Here is a 22,272-nt window from a genome sequence, read left to right on the forward strand (position 1 = left end):
GAGACTCAGCTGATGCTGTTCCGGTGACGGAGTTAGTGTTTGAATTTACCTGAACTGCTTTAATATATTCATTCTAAGAAGCTCTAGTTTTCAGACTGTATCTAATGTTGGTGAGTTATTTTAAAGTAAAACACAGCCTTCACTTTCAGACTGAATGACTTTATTATGAAACTTGGTTTAAGCTGTAAACATTGAAAATAAGATAGTATATTCCTACATCTGTACTGCAGTACAAGGCAGAAGTCATAGTTGGCTGCAGATCTGCTTAGCTTTACTTCTGATGACTAACAGGACAAAACATCCGTTCAGGTAAACATTTTAGCATAAGCTGCCTTTTCTTTATCTTTCTGGGCCTTTATTTTTTGTTTGATCTTCAGAATTTCAGTTTGGATAGCTGGTTAAAAGAAAAGCTTCAATTACATCACAATTTTATCACCCATCTTCATTTCATACTGTTCAAGCAGGGACATTCTAACCTACAATAAGTACCTATAAATGAAGTGATAAAGGTATATACTAAACAAAAACTCTCCACAAGCTGCTTTACCCTCCCATCCAATTACGGAATAGGGAAATGAGCTTACAGAGAGTGTAACAGCATACAAAGTACCATCAATAGTGAGGGAGTTTCTGATCTAAAGAATGTTTCTCCCAGGTACCTGGATATTAAGCAATCTTACTTTTTTTTGATAGGTCAGGAGTACATAAACAAACAAATTTTCCCATCCTGAGCTCCAAAAAATTGAGCTCTTGCCCAAGGACATAGCATTAGTCTTGTATAGAAATAATTTTCCTGATCACCATCAGTACAGGATAAATAGTAAACTTGTGTGTATTCATGTTGTAAACCCTATGAAAGGTATTATGTTAGCCTATAGCTACTGTGCCAAATAAGCAAGAAAGGACTGATTTTGAAAAATTTAAATTCTGGCAACTGCCAGGAAGAAAGCAGGGGGCTCCTGTGACCACTCTGATACCAGGATTAAAAATAGCTCTACATAAAAATAAATTAAGCCAATCATTTCCCAAACTGGTCTGTGAAGCCATCTTAAGTGGTTTGCAAATTACACTGGCACTTAAGTTAATAGGCTTTGCTTAATTAAAATGCTAAAGTCTTTATTATTTAGTAAATAGTTTAATATTAAGCAAACAGTTTACCTTTATCTTCAGGTGCTATCTCCTGAGCCTTCTTAATATCAGCCTTAAATAAAAATTAAAAAAGTAAATGCTTTGCTAAAAACTTTAAATACATAATCCAAAACAAACTCTTAATTATTAATTACCAGAGCTTGATCAAAATCTTTTATTCCCTGCCAGGCTTGAGCTCGTCTGTAAAGAGCTTTGGTGTTTTCTGGATCTATTGCAAGAGCCTGCAAAATGAATAAAAGTGATAACAATGATGTTCTCCAAACACTACAATACACACAAGTAGTCCACTTTTCTATTTTTGGTAGAAATTGTGGAAATCTCATTATCTAAATGGAAACACCACTTACGACTCAGCGAACTACAGTACTGCTATAGCACATGTCTTATAAAGCACATAAGACATTTTAGGATATATTGGGCTAAGTGCTAAAAAGCTGTGTCTACACAACTGACCTACATAAAGCTGCATTTCAATCTCCTGCATTAGGCTGTAACAATAGAATGGCCTATTAGATCTTACGTTTCTCTGCCATATATCAGAGGTCATTAGAATTTCAATCAGTCACTTCTGTAATGAGCCAAATTTTACTACACTGTGTCTTCTGGAGCACTGTTTAGTTCTAATAAAGTGGCATCAAGATGGAGATTGTACCACTAGTTCTAATGGTTCATCACCTTCATGGTGTGGCTCTTCTGCACTCTCTACAAATTATCAACATCTTAAAAACACAGACACCTTATTCCAGAAACTTCATTTTAGTATCTGTTTCATCCATATTACATATGGAACTAAAATCACTTTCCTACTTGCTTCCCATTCGTTAATATATCAGACAACTGCATTTTCCTTTTCTCTTAGCGCATAACCCTGGCAGCTCATATTCAGTTGTGGGTCTAGTATGATCTCTTTTGGAATCACTGCTGTCCAGGGGATAGTCTCCCATTCTGTAGGCCTGTATTACTTGTTCCAAGATGTGTAATTTTGCCTTTGTTGGAACAAGTAATAAAGCACTTTTCATAAATTCTAATATGCTGAGCAATCCAGATTGCTCCAAGTATCCTGTCATGTACCACACTGCCAATCTTTCCCCCCACAAATTTAAAATCTGTGGCAATTTTATATGTACTTCCACCTCAGTGGAAACATCAAATGCCTTTTGGCCTACTACCGTTCAATGCAGAATCTCACCAGAGTTTATCCCCTTTCGTTAACAATTCCCTGACAACTACTTTGAAATCTGTCAGTTAGCTAAAGTACTGCACTGTATCAGAGTATACACTAAAAGGACAGAATTGAATACTTCAAACAATGTAATTATACTTATGCCATTGTTTTTGTCAACTAAACCTATAATTTCCGTGAAGTTTCCATATATATGTGGCGTGGAATTAAATAACATTACATGTTTCATTTAATTTTCAATTCAATCCTATTTCAGCCTTTCCACTATTCTTCCTAGGATAAATACCAAGCTAACTAATCTATACTTACCCAAGTCATTTCACTTGCTTCTTCTGAATATTAACACAATGCTAACTTACTTCCAGGCTTACAGCATTTTCCCACATTCTGGTATTTTTTAAACATCAACATCAGTAAGACATGTCTCTTTGGTCAGCTCTTTAAAGACTGTTGGGTGCACATTAGATGGACCTGCTGATTTCTGTTACTGACGGGATAAGTCCTCAGTTACTAATGGACTGAAAAGTAGTTCATCATCTTATTTCTTTTTCCAAATACAGAACAGAAATGTATATTCAATACTTCTGTCTTGTCTTCATCATTAATAACTTTCCTATACTCTAACCAGTAATGGAGCCTATACGCAATTGCCGACATTTCTTTTTTTCCTACTATAGTGGAATTCATAACAGTCATTAGCTCTACAAGCCATGCTTTTCACCTTCTCTTATGTCAATTACTTGTTTCCCTGTTTTGTGTTGCACTTTCTTGTTGCCGTCTTCATTCCACAACTATGCTAGTACAGACTTTTTAGTTAAAGTAGCAATCAATTAATCTATAAAATACTAACAATCACTTTCAGAACATGTTTAAAATTTTCTGACTGTGAAACTCCTATAAAAATGTTCTTTGTTTTTTAAATAAATCCTTTGTGCTATACAATTTAATACTGCTCCCTGGAACTAAGACTGAGAACCACAGCATACCTCTTACATTGTATCAATTTTTTAGAATATTTCTTCTGAAGTAGTAGTAAAAAAGTTAGTAATAATGTAATGCCAGATGTGCCAGGTCTTTTAATTAACTTATTTCAGGAAAATGATCCTTTTGTAATTATTTGAGATTTTTGGTATCAGCCTCTGTTTTCCAAATAGTCAGTCTGGTAACTAAAACAACTTATGTAAATGGACACACATGTATTTATTTATATGCAAGTTGAAAACAACAAAAAACCCAAATTTTACCTCAGAACAATTTTCAATGGTCCCCTGCCAATCTGACTGTTTCAGTTTACAAGCAGCAACATTTAAGATGCAGGTCAAAGCTGGAGTCTTCAATTTTGCTTTATCCATTTCTTCTATCACAGCTTCAGAGGCCTCCAGGTACCTGCAAAAAGCAAGTTTACGAACAATACATATTAAGATGTATGACATACTGTAACTTGCAACATTAACTTATTTCAACCCACAGCTATCTGACCAAAAAAGTATGCAAAGAATATTTACTCACCATCTATCTCAATATTTTTTAAATACCTAATTTCTACATGCCCATTATATTAGGTGACAAAGTGATGATTCTAACATGCATATTTTCCCCAAAGTTGAACTGTCAGTAGAAAATAGTTTAACATTCCTGGCTCATTAACTTGAACAATTTTTTTTTAAAAGGCACCCATCACAGTTAAGCTGCCATATACAAATATGTATATGAAACTGATGAATTTGGTCCATGCCCTGAAAGTTAAATTCTACCTTATGTTAGAATTCAGGAGATTAGCTATCTGGAGATTAGTTACCTTCATCCAACTCAATGAGGGCAAGATAAAAGTGACATTTGAAAAGGAAGATTTCAAAGAACTAGCTGTGATTTACCACCCTTCATCTTTTCTGACAGCATCTTTTCCACCCACGCGTTGTTCTAAATGGCATGAGGTCTTTGAGTCCTCTTCAAATATGGTTTCTTCTACATGAGTAGGTTATACTCTTTAGCAAAATACAACATCATCCCCCATCCCCACAGGAAACTCTACTCCGTCCTCTTCACCAAATATTTAACAACACTTATGCTAGTTACTCAGAAGTATTTGAACTCAGATCTAAGACTGAACAGAGAAACAAAACAATCTGCAGAGCATGCAAAATGCAGCCATTTCACTACAATCCAGCAAGTCATACAAGCATTAACCCCATCTTCCCTTCACCCCTCACTGCCATTCCACTTGACATGCTAATCAAATGTCCTTTCCCTCAGCTTCAAAGCTAGCAAGTGGACTGGGACCCAGCTAAAAAAATCTGTAAATGCATCCCCACCCATGATGCATCAAAACAGCTGCAATGTTATGGGAAAATAAAGATTAAAGTCACAGTATGTCAAAAAGCCTGGAGTAGTGGACTGTGAACAAACAGTTCCAGCAAAATGAGATAGTGGCAAAAGCTGGCAGGAACAGGCAGAACTAAAATAATCCAAGGAAAAAGAACAGAAAGGTTTGATCACCCTGCCCCAGAACCTGGAGCAGAACCCAAGGTTTAAGATTCCACATTCTTCCACTATCAGCAAACATCTTTGAAACCCACAGAAAAATTGTGGGTCCCATCCTCCAAAGGTTAGATCACAATCTAGTAACTCTCAGTTAACTCTTAACTCAAGCAGCAGTGATTCTTATGGCGGATAGGAAGGTTCCAGCTCTGCAGACGAGCACACAATTAGTTCAGCTCCATAGAATAGAATTCCTGATTTCTTTAAAAACCTAGGAAATGTTGCAAATGCTCACATGTTAACTTAAACTCTCAAAATCTAGAAAATGCTGTGCATCCTAAATTTTAGCATTTTCTAGATTTTGACTACTTCACCTTCTGACATGTATGCAGAATTATGCACAACCCTTACTAAAAATACAATACCATAAATGTGCATGACGTTTGAAATATGAATTATCTGCTCACAACTCCAAGGGTTTCTCATCTGTAGCAGGCATAATGTATAAGGTAAGAAACAAAAGGCAGAAGAGAGAAAAGGAATAGCAGAAGAAAGCAGTGAAGGACTGGATTTATCCAGTACAAATTGTATCAAACCCTTCTTTTTTCACAAAGCAATATGGCTGGTGGGAAAGGGGAAGGAGGCAAAGTGTGAAATATCTTTAGTAAGGTTTCTGACTCATGCATGACATTTTTATAAATGAAGGGAAGTATGACCTAGATCAAATTGCCGTAAACTGAGGGACACAACTGATCAAAGAATGGTACCCAGAGCATTTATCAACAGTCCGCTGTTAAACTAGGAGGAGATAAAGTAACGTCTGTAAGGGCCTGTCCTGTGTCCAGTTCTATTCAATACTTTCAGTAACAGCTTTTATTATAGAATAGAGAGTACATTTATAAAATTTACAGATGACACCAAGCTGGGAGTTGTTGCAAAAGCTCTGGTGGACAGGATCAGAATTCCCAACGATCTTGACAAGTTGGAGAAATGGTCTGAAATCAATAAGATGAAATTGAATAAAGACAGGCACAAAGTAGTACACCACTTAGGACGGAAAAAAATCAAATGCACAAATACATAATGCAGGGTAATTTAATACGCAGCTGCATGATAGAAAAGGATCTCTAAGAGGGAAGGGTTATAGTGGATCTCAAACAGAATGAGACAATTTGTGGTGTTGAAAAAAGGCAAATCTCATTCTAGGCTGCAATAAAAGGACCATCATATGTAAGACATGGGCAGTAATTATTGGTTTCTTCCAAGATTTGGTGAGGCCTCAGTTGGAGTACTATATCTAACACTGGGCACCAAACTTTAAGATGGAAACAAACAGAAGCAAATCCAGAGGGCACCAACAGGAAAAATGGGTTTGGAAAATGGCGTTGCTGTGGTCCCCCTACTTTATCTGTGGCAGGTTAGGTTATGTCTTGGGGTATGTGTCAGGGTTGACTGTATAGTTTTGCTAAAAGGTTACACAGTGGATTTGTATAGGGTAGTTTGGAGAGAATGATCCTGCCTCAAGCAGGGGGGTTGGACTAGATAACCTCTTGAGGTCTCTTTCAGCCCTACTTTCTCTATGGTTCTCTGAAAGGTTGAATGTGTTCAGTCTAAAGAAATGAAGCTTGTCCCACTTTTAACTTGGTATAAGTTATCCAAAGTTAAAACCTGTTTTAGATGGTGATCAAGCTTGTTTTCCAGGTCCACCAGAGAAAGCACCAGAAGCAACTGACTTTATTTGCAGCCTGAGAGATAAGGTTAGATGATAGGATTTTTTTTTAACGGTAAGAGAGAGTCAAGTACTGGAATAAGTTACCAAGACAGGTTCTAAATCCCCTTTGTTGGGAGTTTGTTTTCTAAATTGTTCCTAAGTGTCAGGGATGGTAGACAGATACTTGATTGTGCCATAGTGCAAAAGTATGAACTACATGACTCCTGGTAGTCCATTTTAGCTCTTCATTTTTCTGATTTCTATGTTTGGTATTGTAAATAGAGGGCAGTTCTCCAAGGTAGTCTTTTCAAAGCATAACAAATTTCTATCTGCTGGAAATCTAATTAACTTCAAAAAACAAGAGATTTTTTTTTAGGCATTGTGTGCGCCTCAGTTGCTTTGCAACTTTGATTCACAATTGCATTTTTCTATTGAAAGGACACTTTCATGTTACTGTATTTAATACTCCTAAAACAAGACTTAAAAGAGAGTATTTGAAAGTTTAATGTGGGCTATCAAAAAGAGATTTTTGCTTTGTATGTTTCTCCTCTTTGGTTATTAATTTTAGTTCTTTAATAGGTTAAAAGATGGACACAGGAAAATTGGTGCTGCCACTGGTGCTCTTGAGTTACAATATTCATAGTTTTATGAAGCAGTGATGATTAAGGAGGCAGGTATACAAGGCAATATTGGAATGACGCTGAAAACAACTCCAGAGGAAACAAGTGAGAGATCCAGATAGTCTCTGATCCTGAGTCAAACAATGCAGGAAAGTATAAAAAGTGATGAATTGTTTGTGAGACACGGGCAGAAAAACTCTAAGTTAAGGTAAAAGACATGGAAGATGAAGCAGGAGATTATGTAAGCAAGAGCAGAAATCTAGTCAGGGTTGACAGTAACAACAACACAAGAATCTGCAGAAAGACCAAAGTGCAGGCTCTGAGGGAAGAGGAATGACTGTTGAAGCAACAGGTAAACACTAATTACGTTTTTAAGTATAGATGAGTTCAGGGACAGCATTAAGCAATTAATTCAGTTGACAATTTTTTTCAATATTTATCTTTGTGTTCCAGAATATACCCCAAGTGTGCATGATGACCTTTCTGTAAAACAAGTACTCGTTTCTAAATTACTAAAAATAATAATTTTCCAATCTATCAAGGGCCACAAACCCTATTAACTGAAATTATTTTTAAATAAAAGTGCTCTAATACTTCCTGAAAATGGTAACAATGATCAAAGACATTGGCAAAAATAAAAGTCCTTACCTTAAACTTTTGTTATACTTTTTAGCTGCCATTGCCCAATTCTGAGATTTGAAGAAAGTGTTTCCTATGTTCTTTATGTCTTCTGCTATTGACACAATCTTGTCCACCTATAAAAATGTAAGTAGTAACTTATATTATACTAATTTAGAAGTTCTCTCTGAATAATGGTGGAATTCCAGATGCTCTGTTATACAAAAGTGACTATGGAATCCCAAGTTTAAAGGAAAAACAATATCCAGTAGAATACTAGAGATCCAGTATCCCAGTCCATAGTTAATGCTCTATGCTTGTTCTATGGTATGAAACTCCCACTGAAGTTAAACATAAGGATCAACAGTGACTAACCATTAGGGCACAGAACATAACTACAGTAAAGATGCAACCAGTAATTTATCTGTTTATCCTAACGACAGTGGTTCAACACATTCCAATGACAAGGCAAAATCCACTGTCCCTTAATCAAAAAGAATGAACAAACAGAAATGTGGCTATATCCTATATCTACAAAAAAACCCCACAAAAAGATGTATTAATAATGAAGGTGCATCATTAAGACCCACCCCTTCCCTAGAGTACTTGCCTTTTTTTCCCCCCAAATAATGGTGAAACTCAAATATTTGCACAAGTGCTCTAATAATGACCACAGAATACTTTTCCCTCAGATCTCTTCCACGTCCACAGGTGAAAGATAGCCAATTGTCTAGCACAATGTCAGTCCAAATTTTTGCCTTTTGTTTTATAAATGCAACAAACTTTAGTTATGTAGATCACGATTAACTTTATAAGCCACTTAAGGAACCAGTATCTTTCAGCCCTGCTATAAGCTTTGTAACTTAATTGTAAAACAGAAAAAGACTAACTTTGCCCATCTGCAAAATTAAGGACTAGTTATGGAGGGGACAGCATTTCTCTGGGCAGAATATACCCCATGCAACAGATACTGCAATTTCACTTGTAGCTGGGCTGTTGTTACCCTGCCTACAGCAGTCAGGCCTACACATTGCTTTGTCTCATAGGGCACTTTCCCACATACTCCATTGGGAGGGGGTGCTGCTCTTTAATTAGAGTGGCTCTGACAGCAGCTCTAACTAAAGTGCTGCAGTTTCTTGTGCATCAGCATCCCTATGCTTCAAAATGGAGGTGGGGGTGCCTAAACTAAAGCTCATTTGATGAGCTTTAGTTCAAGCACCCTTGCCACCATTTTGAAGTGCAGAGACTCTTACAAGTGAGATGCAGGAGGCTACTGCAGCATGGTAATTGCCACACTCCAGCAGACTTGATTCCTTCAGCTCTCCACATTCTGCAGTAATGCACAACTGTAAAAAATAAAAAACCACAAGATATGTCTATCATGCAATACTGTCATTCAATACTCCAAAAAGACAGAGATACTATGTACTGTTAAAAGATCAGTGAAAACCTCCTCCACTTCCCTAACCAACACATTCCAGCTGCTTTTTAATCGCCCCTTATTATTAATCAAGTCTGCTCTGACATGAGTATTGGAGCAGCCTCCATGCTTGTGTACAGGCACCCATAGTGAATAAAATGTGTTGCAATTTCCTAACTGGAAGGAAAGTAAGAATCTCCAAACTACTTCCAAAAGTCTGCTGTTAAATATTTATGCTTTATAGTTCTAAAAACTTGTCACTCCAGCAATAAAAAGTCTTGAATAACAGAAAGAAAGAAGCCTAGAAAATAAATTTCTATGAAAGATCTTATTTTTAGCATTATGGTCACTGAAAAATATCAGGTCGCAGCTAGCACTATAAGAATGTCACTGAATCTACAGTATGAAATTGTAAGCTCTAACAATCTAAAGCAGTGTCTTTAAGTCACTAGATCTAAATTGTTCTGACAGAGCCTTTAGAAATATAACAACATACACCTTATGGTCCAGCATACTAGGAAGTTTTTCCTTAAGTAACTAAATTGAAAAGAAGAATACATACCTCTCTAAAGTTTGTTTCTGAATCCTCAGGAAAGTCTGGATGGATATCTCCAGAACCATCCACTGGTAAAATTCCCCAGTTGTCTCCTTCCGTCAGCTCTCCACATTCTGCAATAATGCACAACTGTAAAAAATAAAAAACCACAAGACATGTCTATTATGCAATACTGTCATTCAATACTCCAAAAAGACAGATACTATGTACTGTTAAAAGATCAGTGAAAACATCCTCCACTTCCCTAACCAACACATTCTAGATGCTTTTTAATCGCCCCTTATTATTAAAGCCATTGGCAGAATAGGCAGATTGTATCAACAGTAGTATCCAACTCATCTGGCCCCATGGGCTCCATCTGGAGTGAGGTTCCAGTCTGGGTCAGATCTGGAGCAAGAAGCCACATAATCTGGCCCACAGGGCTGGAATTTGGTACTGGCAGCATTAACTTCTGCAGCTCCCAAAGCCACAGCAGCCACCACTCTTCCCACCACCAAACTTTAGTCAAATAATGCAGATCTCATGTTCCAGATCCAGCCCATAGGGCTCCCCACAGGTAGCAGAATGTGTGGTAAAAAAATTACTGTGGCTCCAGAGCTGTCAAATTTCTGGATCAGTGGGGGAATCCCAGAAGCCAAGTGACATGACTCTATGGGCTGAGTCTTGGTTACTTGGGAACAAAATAATTAAATACAACCCCAATCTTTCAGGTGCAGGAGAGCAGAAGTTGGTTCTGAGTTCATATCAAGATATTTGTAATGAGGCTAAGGCTAATGGGATAAAAGTTATTTTTCCTAGTATCTTCAAATTAGAAATGTTAATAAAAAAAAGAAAAACCCACAGAAAAAAATCTTACTACACCACTTATGCCCTTAGAGCAACTGACCTATTTGGACTCGAGAAAAAGAAAAAGGTTTACTATCTAAATAATACACAATTTTAATAGAGAAAGAGATAGATCAGAATACCAAGCAAAGAAAAGTGTGTGAAAGGGCTCTGGGGAAAGAAATTGAGCTGCAGCAATGGAGAGAAATATGGGAAAGGGATTATTCATCTTCCATGTGTGTTTTAGACACAAAAAATTAAATACTCCACAGATAGTTCTAACTAGGATCCAAACACATTTTCTAATGGTGATGTTTTATGTATTTTTACAACAGAAATAATATACAGTAACTTCAGCCTCATGGAATTCTTGTGTATTTTTCCTGTGTTGGAATTTTGCTTCTCTAGTTGCCCAAGTAAAAAGTTTACAAGTACAAGCCCCATAAATAAGGAACTGCCTCACAAATACCACAGATTCACAGGAATTCTAATACTTCTGACAAAGATTATGCCTGCTTTCTCTTGTCACCACTAAGCCAGAACAGGAGGTGGCAGTCACCATCCTTAAGTAAACATAAGGAAAAACATGCACCTCAGTACACAGGAGACAGAAGGCTCTTTTCTCATTCAAATGAACTTCCAATTTGTGTAGTAACTTATCTCAAATCACTCCTAAACCATTAGGAACAGATATGAAATATACACAATCAATACATCAGTAAAATATAATCACCTCTAAAGTGAAATTCTGTAACCACCCAGGACTAACTGCTGTTTGCTTCATCCTTTTAGATACTTAGAGGATGCACCCATCACAAGTTAGCAGGTAGAAATCCTGTTTTGTTTTTTTTTTTTAATCACAGTTCTAACTTTTTCTGCAGCTTTTGGTAAGTCGCATGCCAGGTGCTCCATACCAGTCAATGCTGTGTTTGTTCTAAACCGATTGTAAGTGAAAACTAAAATTGAGACAATTAAGCGCTGAGTAAAACACAACTAAGCTACCTTAGGTTTCGCTTCCACTTACCACAAGCTAAAAGCACACACAGTGGGAGCATCTACATGTGCATTAATGCACTTTGTTACTGCACATTAGATGTAGTGCCTCTAATGTGAGGTACTACAAAATGCGCATTAGGCTGCCCTAATGCACAGTAGCAAAAGCAAACTCTGCTTTTTTAGTGACACTTGATGTGCAGTAGCCTATTCTACTGCACATTATTATAGCAGCAGTTTTTTTATGCACTGCTTTAATGCACAGTAGAACAGACTACTACACATTAAAGCGCACATGTAGACGTGCCCAGTTACTGTAAAATAGCTAATGTGCTGCAAGTCTGCCCTTCCATTAATTCATTGTAATTTGTTCATTTTCCATATGCTTGTTTTATCATACCTTAGAAGTGTGGAGATAGTATTTTCTCCTTCCTTTTGAAAGGTGGTGTGAAAATTGATTAGTAATTAGTCAACATGTATAAGATTTTTCCAGATGTAAGATTTACAAACACTTAACTGCAAGGTCTTTAATACTTTCTACAATCTTAACATTTTATTTAAGATTAGTAAATGGCATCAACACAGGATCAATAATCTTTGATTATTAGCCTGGATTAAAAAAAGAAAAAAAAGAACATGTTCATTTTTACAATAGAAGACAATGAAAGCTAATTTTAAAATGTTGAAATGTTCTGAGACACAAAAGTTGTTAAAAGCTATGTATTTCTAGTTTTCATTTAGCAGAAGCAAAAAATAATTTCAGTCCTACTGAAAAACATTACTAAAGCTATTCTGCAGGACTCCAGGTAATGGAAAAAGTATTCACTCAGAATATTCTGGTTCTACCTACCTTAGCAGGATTTTCTCCATTCACTTCAACATTTTCTAGTAGTTTAACAACACCCATTCCTTTGATCACTTGGCCGAACACCACATGCTTCCCATCCAGGTGAGGAGTTGGCACCGTTGTAATGAAGAATTGGGAGCCATTTGTATTGGGTCCTGCATTTGCCATGCTCAGCAGCCCTGCCTTATCATGCTGTGCAAGAGAAAACACCGTCATTAATCTAAGTCAGGTCTGATTATTTTACAAGAGTATTTATTACACGCTTCAGAGGTACTAGGCTATCCTGAGTGATCTCTACAATGATAACAACTCCAAGGAGCTTGAGGGCTACACAATTTGCATCTGGCTTCACCTTTCCTGACATCAGGAATCCAACAGCATTTTTTTTTTTTAACTATTTTTCCTTAAGTTATTGGCCAGCAATTGCAGCAGATACTGACAGGAAGTATTGTATCAGCTGTTTGATTATGATCAATTTCATTGACCAAAAGAAAAAACAGAGAAGTCAGTTGAAATGTTCTGGATGGGATGCTTCTCAACTGGACTACCAGAAATTAGAAGCAGCTCTCTCTCTCACACACACCCTCCTCACAGTACTGGATTCAACAGTAATACAATTAAGAGGAAACTGTGTGGACATTTACACTTTAAACTTGCAAATAGTTATACATGAGCAAATCTTACACAAAAGTGTCAGACCTCATGAGTAGGACCACTCATGTAAACACTTAACATACATAGGTGCAGGTGTTCATAGGACTAGGAGCTACATTTAAAACTTTTCCCCATCTTCTCCCCTATACCTCTTTCCTCAGGAAGGCATCCTTTATTTTACATACAGGCATAATGCAGAAACAGTTGCTTAAACATTCCAGTAATAAAAAGGTATTATACATTTTAGTCCTGTAAAATATATTTTGCCTCTTTGTAATTCAACACAAAGAATCTTTTCCTCACTATTCAGCTTATTCCTCTGGTGTATTTTGTTCTGTCCACAGCAGAAACGCTGTACGCATATTAGAAATTCAGACTGTAAAACAGGTGTTACCCAAATCTTACAAAAAAGAATATACTTACAATAGATTTGGTTCTTTGAGTACATCATTGTAGAACCCAATGCAAGTACATATGCACATCATGTACACACCTAGTTTTATTTTTAATGATATCCATCAGAGGTGCATACATATACATCGTTGCATTCCCACGCAGGCATAAAAAGGGCAAAAGTAGCCATACTCCTTCACAACTCAAAACCTGTGATAGCTGAGGATTCCAGAAAGCCAGGATACAATCCATCATCTCAAAGAACTAGAGTTTACCTTAGTGTTCTTCTTTGGATACTATAGAGTCCACTGTAGGTAAATGTCAAGCTGTACACTCTCATGACACTACGAGGAAATTCAGTTGCAGAGTAAGAGCAAATGTAGCACTGCTTTCCTAATCTTGTCATCTCAAATAGTAGCTAAATTGAAGGACAAAAGTCACTTTATAATATACTGATGCCTTACAGATTTCCGAAGCTGGCACATGCCTGAAGTAGGCATAAAATGTTTTGAGCTCTGACAAAGTAAGCCTTATTATTCTGTGTAAGGTACATCAGCCAACTGATAACAAAAACACAGGGCGCATCTACACAAGATGCTAAATGCACCAATTAATTCTATTGCTCATTAGCACGGCAGGCAAAAACTCTGCTCATGTGCTAATGCACAGCAGAATTAGTCTACTGTGCATTAGCATCACAAAAAAAGTGTGCATGGAGTTACTGCGCAGTAGCACCAATTATGGAGCATTAAATTAGTACCTGTTATTATAGTCGACTGCATTACACAAACAGGTGTAATACCAGGTACTAACTTAATGCTCCATAATTATGGTGCATTAATGAACATGCAGACACACCCACAGTGTAACTCATCTCCGTATCAGATGACCAGAATGTACAGTCACAGCCTGAGTGATAGGGTGCAGCAACTTTGGGTCTGGAGAGAGGATATGGCTAGTGCTGCAAAAGGAGTTTTAGGAGTTGCAGGATTTAGATTAACAACTTAAAGCCAGAAATGCCTCAGGCCAAGAGAGACACCAGAATGTCTCTTGGAAATCACTGCTGGAATTGTGACAATTTGGCAGGAAGGGGTAGAGCAGACCTCTGTGCTCCACTTGAGAAATGGCATCTGGTAGCAACTGTGAGCACAGGTCTCCTCTGAAACAAAACTGATTTATCACTTTTCAGTGATTCCCCACTGGTGGATTATCTCTTTGTGATGCATCTGTACAAGGACTATTCAGGTTTGTTCACCAATTACCTATTTGGGTTATGGGTAACTCCTGGGAGCGGGAGGACCCTGCTCCCAGGAGAGTTACTTTGCTTTGATGCCAATAATTCTGGAAATCAGTAGGCAGAGAGAAACAAAGTATGGCCCCCCCTGTTTGTTTCTATAGTGTACAGCTGACTATTTTCTCCAAAGTTTGGCATTACCAATCTTTGGAAAGTAATCTGATAGTTCTGAGCTCTAGGACTCGTATGCATTCCCTGTCATGTGGGAACCAGATTCCTAGCCCAAGTGAGCTCTGAAACCTGACCCTGACACATCCATGATTGACACCTTTATAGAGAGGGTACTAAAACAGGGACCACTGTTTACAGGTTCCTGCTACAAGGCCATGTTTACACTAATATGATATGGGTTTAAACCCTTTGTGTTTATTAGGTGTTAGGCTACTGAATAGAATAATCCAAGATAGATACAAAAGTGTCACTGCTGAAATCTAGCCAGCAATATGCAGCCACCGTGACGGGATGTGATATGGGTAGGGGCTTCCTACAGAGGGTGGGTGTAATAACCAATAATTTCAAGGGGGGGGTGGGGGGGAATGGCTCCCACTGCTGCTTGCACCACAGGAGGGCAGGTCATGTACTCCCTGGATCTGTGCAGGGCGAGTGGGTGGGCTGCAGCTGTGAGCCAGAGCCAGGCTCTTCTCTCTGGGGGCTAGTCTTGGAGCAGGGGCTACGGAAGGGGCTACAGCCACCCCAATTTCACCGTAGCTGCCTCCCAGTGCCACCGCCACGCGCCCAGCGCAGCCCCGGCACAACCTGCATTTCCCCACACAGGGCATAGGATGAAGGTGCAGCTTGTCAGGAGGTGGGGAGGGGGGACAGCTGCCTCCCAGTACTGCCGCTTCTGCGCACCCAGTGCAGCCCTGGCTCTTCTTGGCACATGGGGGGAGGCAGGGATTGAGCTGTGAAAAGCTGGGCTGTATTGGGCATGCGGCGGCGCTGGGAGGGAGCTATGGTGAAATCTGGGGTGGCTGCAGCACCCTCCGTAGCCCCCACCCTGAGCCAGCCTCTGGCAAGAAGAGCCCGGCTCCAGCCCACAGCTGCAGCCTGTCCGCTCACCCCACACAGATCCAGAGGGCACATGGCCCACCTTCCTGGGGTGCAAGCAGTGGTGGGAGCCCTTCCCCCCCAAGAGCCACACCTCCATCCTGCACCCCGCCCCAGATGGGCAGCGCCTGCCACTGCCTTCTCCCTCACCATTTGGAGGAGGTTGATCTGCCCCCCTCCAAAGTGACATGCATCAATTGTTCAAGTACGTACATTTTCAGCTATGCTGGTCCTCATGGGGAATTTGCACTCAATCCACTTACTGAGATGTGACCTTCCTCCCAACAGACCAGACATTAATTATATGCCTTTTGACTAATGTAAGTCTGTCACAGATCAGGTGGTATTTAAATCAGATTCCGAAATTCAGTGTAGCAGTAGGCTTTCGAGCAGGTCGCCCAGCTGTACAGCGGCTGTTGAAAAAGATCTTTTCTTTTAAAACACTAGGAATATTGAAAGTGAAGGAGATTTCTTCATCAAAAAATTAAAAAGGAAATGAGTTTAGTTGGAAGTAGTTTTCAGACACCTGTTGAGTTTTGTCTCATTGCCACAGACTAGCTGATGTAAACTCGAAGTAGGGGTAAAAGGACGAGTACAGTGGGTTACATGCCATTTTGTTCCTGACTTTTAAAATAGTTGGTGCCTTATTTTTTTAACTGTTTGGGTGTTACCAACAACTTTGGCTGAGGGAATGGAAATATGTTAAATAAAATTATACACAGATTAGTAGAAAACTTTATATTCTGAAGAAAATTTTCATATACAAATTTCATAACAAAACAGTATTAAGATCTGTCTGATGCTAACATATGCATGAATGTAAACAAGGGATTTCTCATCTTAAATTTTCTACAAGATTAACATTTAAAAAAAGAATCTGCCATATCACCTATTTTTGTGTTTCCCATAATAATTTGATCCTTTTTCATTACAGAATTTGGCAGAAGAAATTTTGATGGGTCAGATGAAGCATTTACTTCAAATCAAATAGTTAAAATAATGTGGAACAGAACATTCTAAACCAGTTTCATGGAAACAATTTCCATTTCCAACATCTTTACCTTGTAATGAAAGTTTTCATCTTCAAATTTTTCACCATACATGCTTTCTCCACCAGTGCCATTTTGATTTGAGAAGTCTCCGCCCTGGATCATGAATTTCTTTATAACTATAAAGTAAAAATATGAATCATAGAAAATGCAAAAAAGGAAATAAGATTATATTCAAAGGTGAAGACCAGCCTCACTTCATCAACAGGAATTTTAATTCCCTTCCCATTTGAACTAGACCCCTAACTTGACTAGGGGTCATCATTATTACCAGCAATTCAGGTCCTACTGTGCCTTAATAAATCAAAAGCAAAATTACCCATTCAAATTTCTCACAGATGGCATTGGACAATATGAGTGACAAACATATGCCCTTAGACCTAATTTTTTAAAGATATTTAGGCATCTAGCTTGAGACACCTGAATACTTCCGAAATCTAGTCATTAATATCAAGAACTTCCTTCTAATAAGGAAGGATGGAATAGAAAGAAATGCAATCTCGAAGGGAATATATATGCAAAATCAAGAACAGCTATCAGTGATGTCCAAATAAAGCTGCAACCACCTCTTATCTACTCCATCTAAGCTTCACTGTTGACCTGACTTCAATATTTCAGCTGGAAGTCCACATCACCTCAGTGGTGAGGTGGTCAGTCTCTGCAAAGTACTTTGCTGTGTTTATAGGCTGGCAATTATAAAAGGAGACAAGGTGTCAGAAGCCTTAAGTAAGTCACTGGACTTCCCTGTGCTTGTTTTACTATCTGTAAAATGAATAAAGAAGTATCACCACTTTCAGAAGCCCCTTAAAGATGCTTTAAAATGATGGACAAAAAAGTAAAAAAAAAATGAATACCTGTAAAAACTGTATATCCTCAAATATAATAAGAGAACATTTTTTTTCCAAAAAGCTTCAGCATTTTATCACCTCAACATGCAACAAAGCCTTCAAAGGCCACAGCTAGCATTGTTCATATTTTTACATTACTCGATCTTTATTTACTGTACTAAAACAATGCCCACATGATTGGAGCCCATGGTAAGGACTGCAAGACAGACTTCACTGACAACTTCCATTGCTTATTGTCTTGGGGGGAAAACATCAATAAGGACCTGGAGCAAAAGAATTCCCTTGCTTGCATGAGGTATTCACAATGAAACACCTACCACCTAATCAATGTATCAGTGGGTACCTGTAGACACACCAAGAGGCTGCTGACATACTGTAATTGAGTCAAACAAGCTTTGGTTAAAACACCCCCACTGCCATTTTGAAGCACAGGGACACTGATACACAAGACACTGTGGGTGCTTTAATCAGAGCAGCTCTTGGAGCCACTCTAATTAAAGTACTATCCCCCTACCCTCTCAGCATATTAGCTATTAACAGATCATTCTGTCAATGGAAACAGTAGCTAGAAACCTGGTCCAGAAAAAAAGGATAAAATAAAATAGAGGGAAAAACAATGCAGTTCTACTTTAAGCCACAACTTCTCTTTCAAAAAACCCCCCAAAGAACTAATGTTTTGGGGGAGGGAGAAGAGTTTAATAAAACAGTTCATTACACTTCATCATTTTAAAGGTATGTCTACTGTATTTTGACACACATTTTTCCTTTTTTCAATCTCTAATTCAAAGAGATTCAAGTAACAAAAATATCAAGGAGGGTTTTTTTCCAATTACATAAATTTAGTCCCTAATTTAGTGTGCATATAAGATATGTTTGCACCAGTGTGAATATAGAGTAAACATGATACACAGCTCTATAACAGCATAAGCTGTCCTACTCCAGGGTGAAGTTACCTCCCTGAAAGTAAGAAGCAGCCATACACAGGTGTAAGTTACAGAACTGTCCAAGTTGTGATCCAGCTTTAATCAGCTTTATCCCAAGACAGCCATTAGCTCAATACAAACAGGCTACTGTTGGTGCCCTTACCATGGAAGCTGCAAGGCAGCATAACAGTGCCTACTGCAGGCAGTTACCTTCTGAAAATTGGTTCTTTGTTCACAAGGGACACCAGCACAACTTACACCGTTGTAAAGAGTATCCACATCTGCAGATAATGATCACTGTTAGAAATCCATACATCACTAACACAATACTGATATAACTGACTTTCAAATCATGAAGCACTCCTAAATATTATGTAACCTTTAACCTAAAACATTATTCCAAGAAAGAGCAATGAAACAAAAACTATTCAAACTTACTTCTGTGAAAGGGGCATCCTTTATAATGAAGAGGTTTTCCAGTAGTAAGTCCTAGTCCTTTTTCCCCTGTACACAGTGCACGGAAGTTTTCAGCAGTTTTAGGTACAATATCAGCAAATAATTCAAAGACAATTCGACCAACTGGAAAGAAAGAGATGATTTGGAATCCGATCTTCAAAACAAGTTGCAGGCCTTGATCCATCAGGATAAACATTATTCTGTACCAGCTATTTTTAACTGAATAATTAGCATTATTTAAGCCAATATTAAATTAACCTACTTTAAAAAATATATATACAATTCTTGTATATTGCTGTAACCTGCTACTGGTTAAACTACAAAAATTTGTTAGCACAGATGCAATCTGTAAAGAAAATAAGCACCATAAAAATTTTAGACAATGATAGATGCTGCCCAAAATAATTTTGATAATCTATGTACATATGGTATGGGCTATTTCCTGGCTTACAGACAGATTGATAGGCGTTCAACAGACTAACATAGATGCCATATCTGTCTAATATGTAAAAGACTGAGTTGGAAAATGGGGTATTGTTTTAATGGAATTTTATTTTAAAAATTAAGTTTAATTGAAATGTTTAGCAAAAATTATATCAAAGTTTACAGAACTGAAATATTTCAGACAACAGATGGGAAGGTTGGTTTTCAGCCATTTAGATTAAATATAGATTGGAATTTCCCATAGAAAACCTCTGTTCTTGTATAGATCCTAATCCTCCTAACACTCACATATATTAGTATCTAATCTACATGCAGCTACATTATAAACCACTTACATACATACCAGAAAAGCGCATAATTTGTTAACTGGATAACAATGCCAATCCTGGGTTTCTTGCGTATTGCCTAACATGTTATCAAACCCTCATTATGTGCATGCTCATTAAATGAATATTCAGAAGATAGCATTGTCAACTTTCAACTTTGTAACTTAGGTATCAACATATACATTTGACACAGTTTCAAAAGAGGATGGGGCAGTAGCTGTTACGTTCTAATTGGGCAGATTGGGAATGATACAACCAAAGCAAAACTGGTCCAACTTTAACACTGGATGAAGCAGTGTTAAAAGATGGAGTTTTGCTCTGTTTGTATCATTCCCAGCTTGTCCACACACAACAATTAGAATGTAGCAGCTGCAGCCCTTTTGAAATGGCTCCAAACATACTTGTGTTCATACCCTTAATTGTACTTTGGTTAACTGCATACTAATTGTAACTGTATTTGTCTACTTCTGAGCTAATTGTACTTCCTTTATTTGCCACTGAAACAAACAAGGGGAAGCTGCTGTCAAAGGATTGCCCTCAGAAGCCTTGAAAATGACAGGAGCTAGGCAGTTGCATGGCTGCTCTTTCCCTTCATTTTCCAGGCTTCTAACACTGGTGCTAACAGCAACCATTAGAAGCCTGGAAAATGAATTCTAGTCCGTTCCATAGCTGCTAATGACATGATCTTGACAACATTGTTTATTTAACAAGCATTCAATCTGGGTAAGTACATATGTATTGTGAGTGAGTGCATAGCTTGTTTTCAGTATCAAAGATACGCATTTAAATGGGGTACAGTGTTCATGTAGCTTAAGATAATGTAAGCAATTTCCCTTTATACAAATCTACTCCTATGATACATATATGTTTTTACTTAGCAAATGAATTAATCTACAGCTGGTCAATGAATCCTTAAAACACTTTTTCATAAGCTGGCTTCTTTTTCTCATCAGCCTGAAGTTTTTCAGCTCACAAGTAACTGCCTAAGAGTGTGTCATTCTACTAAAAACATGTACGAGTAGTAAAACTAATAGTGAAGCAAAAACAAATTACAGTGCTTGTCAATAAATGATGACTGCCATTTGGTTAAGATAGCATTTAATCAACTCTTCTCTAAGCTTCCAGGTTTAAATAATGCAATTAATAGTTAAATAGGCAATTACAACACAAGTGAAATGGCTCAACTAATTTTTAAAGGTATGCATTTTTTTCTGGAATAACTTTGTGGCTTATTCCTTGATACCAGGAACGGCTTTAACATGTGGCTAGGTCACAACTTAGGGCAGGATCAATTGGTTAATTGCACCTTAAGTGTAATGTGCACCAGAAGCCTAACACACAGGTTGGAGAGAGCTTTGGGGGATCCTCCTGCAGTGGTAACTAACTAGTGACCCTGAGACTTCCCACTGGATCTGTAACTTGTCTCTTTTCCACACCCTCCCCAAACAGGCCCCACTAGGAAACAAGTCCCCCTCTTCACCTGCTGCAATACACTGCTACCCTGTAGCCCCAGCTACGTCTTCTGTATATTATACAATCAATGGGTGAACGGTGCAGTATATTCAGACCAATCACACGGGCAAAGTAATTATCACCCGGTTAAAAATAAAGGGGTCTCTAGCTCCAGAGAGAACCAGCCAGCTGGAACATCAGTGCTTGAAAACAGGGAACAACTCTACAGCTGGTTTCCACCCAGCTTTCATGGGAAGGCGCAGCACGGCAGCAGAAGGCAGGACACGGTGCCGGGCAGGTTTTATAGCCCTTTCTCCACGGGGCAGAGGGGATGCAGCGGGGTAGGAGGTGGTGCTGGGTCACACCCCACACAACGCGCAACCGGCCTTGGCGGTGGTGTTTGAGCCAAGCTGAGGTGGTGTGGGGGGCAGCCCAGCAGGTCGCTCCTTCGGGCTCCTAAAGTACAGAAGACACCCTCTGTCCTAAGCACGGCCACACAGTGGGATCCCCAGTGCCCGCGTCTGGCGATCGGAACAGGTGCCCCGCTGCTGGGGGAAGGGCTCCCAGGCACAGCTCGACCGGCCCCGTGTGGGAAGCGGGAACCCACCCCCCGTGCGCGGGCTCCACGCGGAGCGAAACGCGCAGGCCCGGAACGTTCCACTCCCATCCAGAACATTCCACTCCGCCTCCCCGAAATGTTTGCGGACCGTTCCACTCCCCACTAGGGTTTGCGACCCCTCCGGCCCGGAACGTTCCATTGCCCTCCTGAGATTCACGACCCCCCGCCCCGGAACGTTCCATTTCCCACTAGGGGTTCCTGACACAGCCCGGAATGTTCCATGCCCCACTAGGGGCTCGTGACCCCTCTGCCCAAGAACGTGCCATCCTCGCTGGGGCTCGCGTCCCCCCGTGGGCCGGGAACATTCCGTTCCGTGCCGAGGCGGGTGACCCCAGTGTCCTGTCCTGTCCTGTCCTGTCCTGTCCCG

The 22,272-nt window shown here is 39.0% G+C and overlaps 1 protein-coding gene across 2 annotated transcripts; it reads right to left on the minus strand.

Moving 5' to 3' along the window:
- Window positions 1–138: 138 nt before the first annotated feature.
- On the minus strand, window positions 139–19,263 carry PPID (peptidylprolyl isomerase D). Of its 2 annotated transcripts, XM_019534538.1 has the most exons (9): window positions 19,047–19,263; window positions 16,850–16,956; window positions 12,404–12,592; window positions 9,742–9,864; window positions 7,790–7,896; window positions 3,577–3,718; window positions 1,284–1,370; window positions 1,159–1,201; window positions 139–394 (listed from the first exon to the last, which is right to left on the minus strand). In XM_019534538.1, exons 1-9 carry the CDS (start codon window positions 19,258–19,260, stop codon window positions 306–308), a joined length of 1,101 nt encoding a protein of 366 aa, XP_019390083.1. In that variant the 5' UTR covers window positions 19,261–19,263; the 3' UTR covers window positions 139–305. The 2 variants fall into 2 exon arrangements, with proteins under 2 accessions (XP_019390083.1, XP_019390084.1); XM_019534539.1 differs by lacking the exons at window positions 139–394; window positions 1,159–1,201; window positions 1,284–1,370 and adding an exon at window positions 2,477–2,819.
- Between the last annotated feature and the right edge of the window lie 3,009 nt (window positions 19,264–22,272).

Source organism: Crocodylus porosus, unplaced genomic scaffold (assembly GCF_001723895.1).
Source record: "Crocodylus porosus isolate Cpor-Errol unplaced genomic scaffold, CroPor_comp1, whole genome shotgun sequence".
Taxonomy (NCBI): domain Eukaryota; kingdom Metazoa; phylum Chordata; order Crocodylia; family Crocodylidae; genus Crocodylus; species Crocodylus porosus.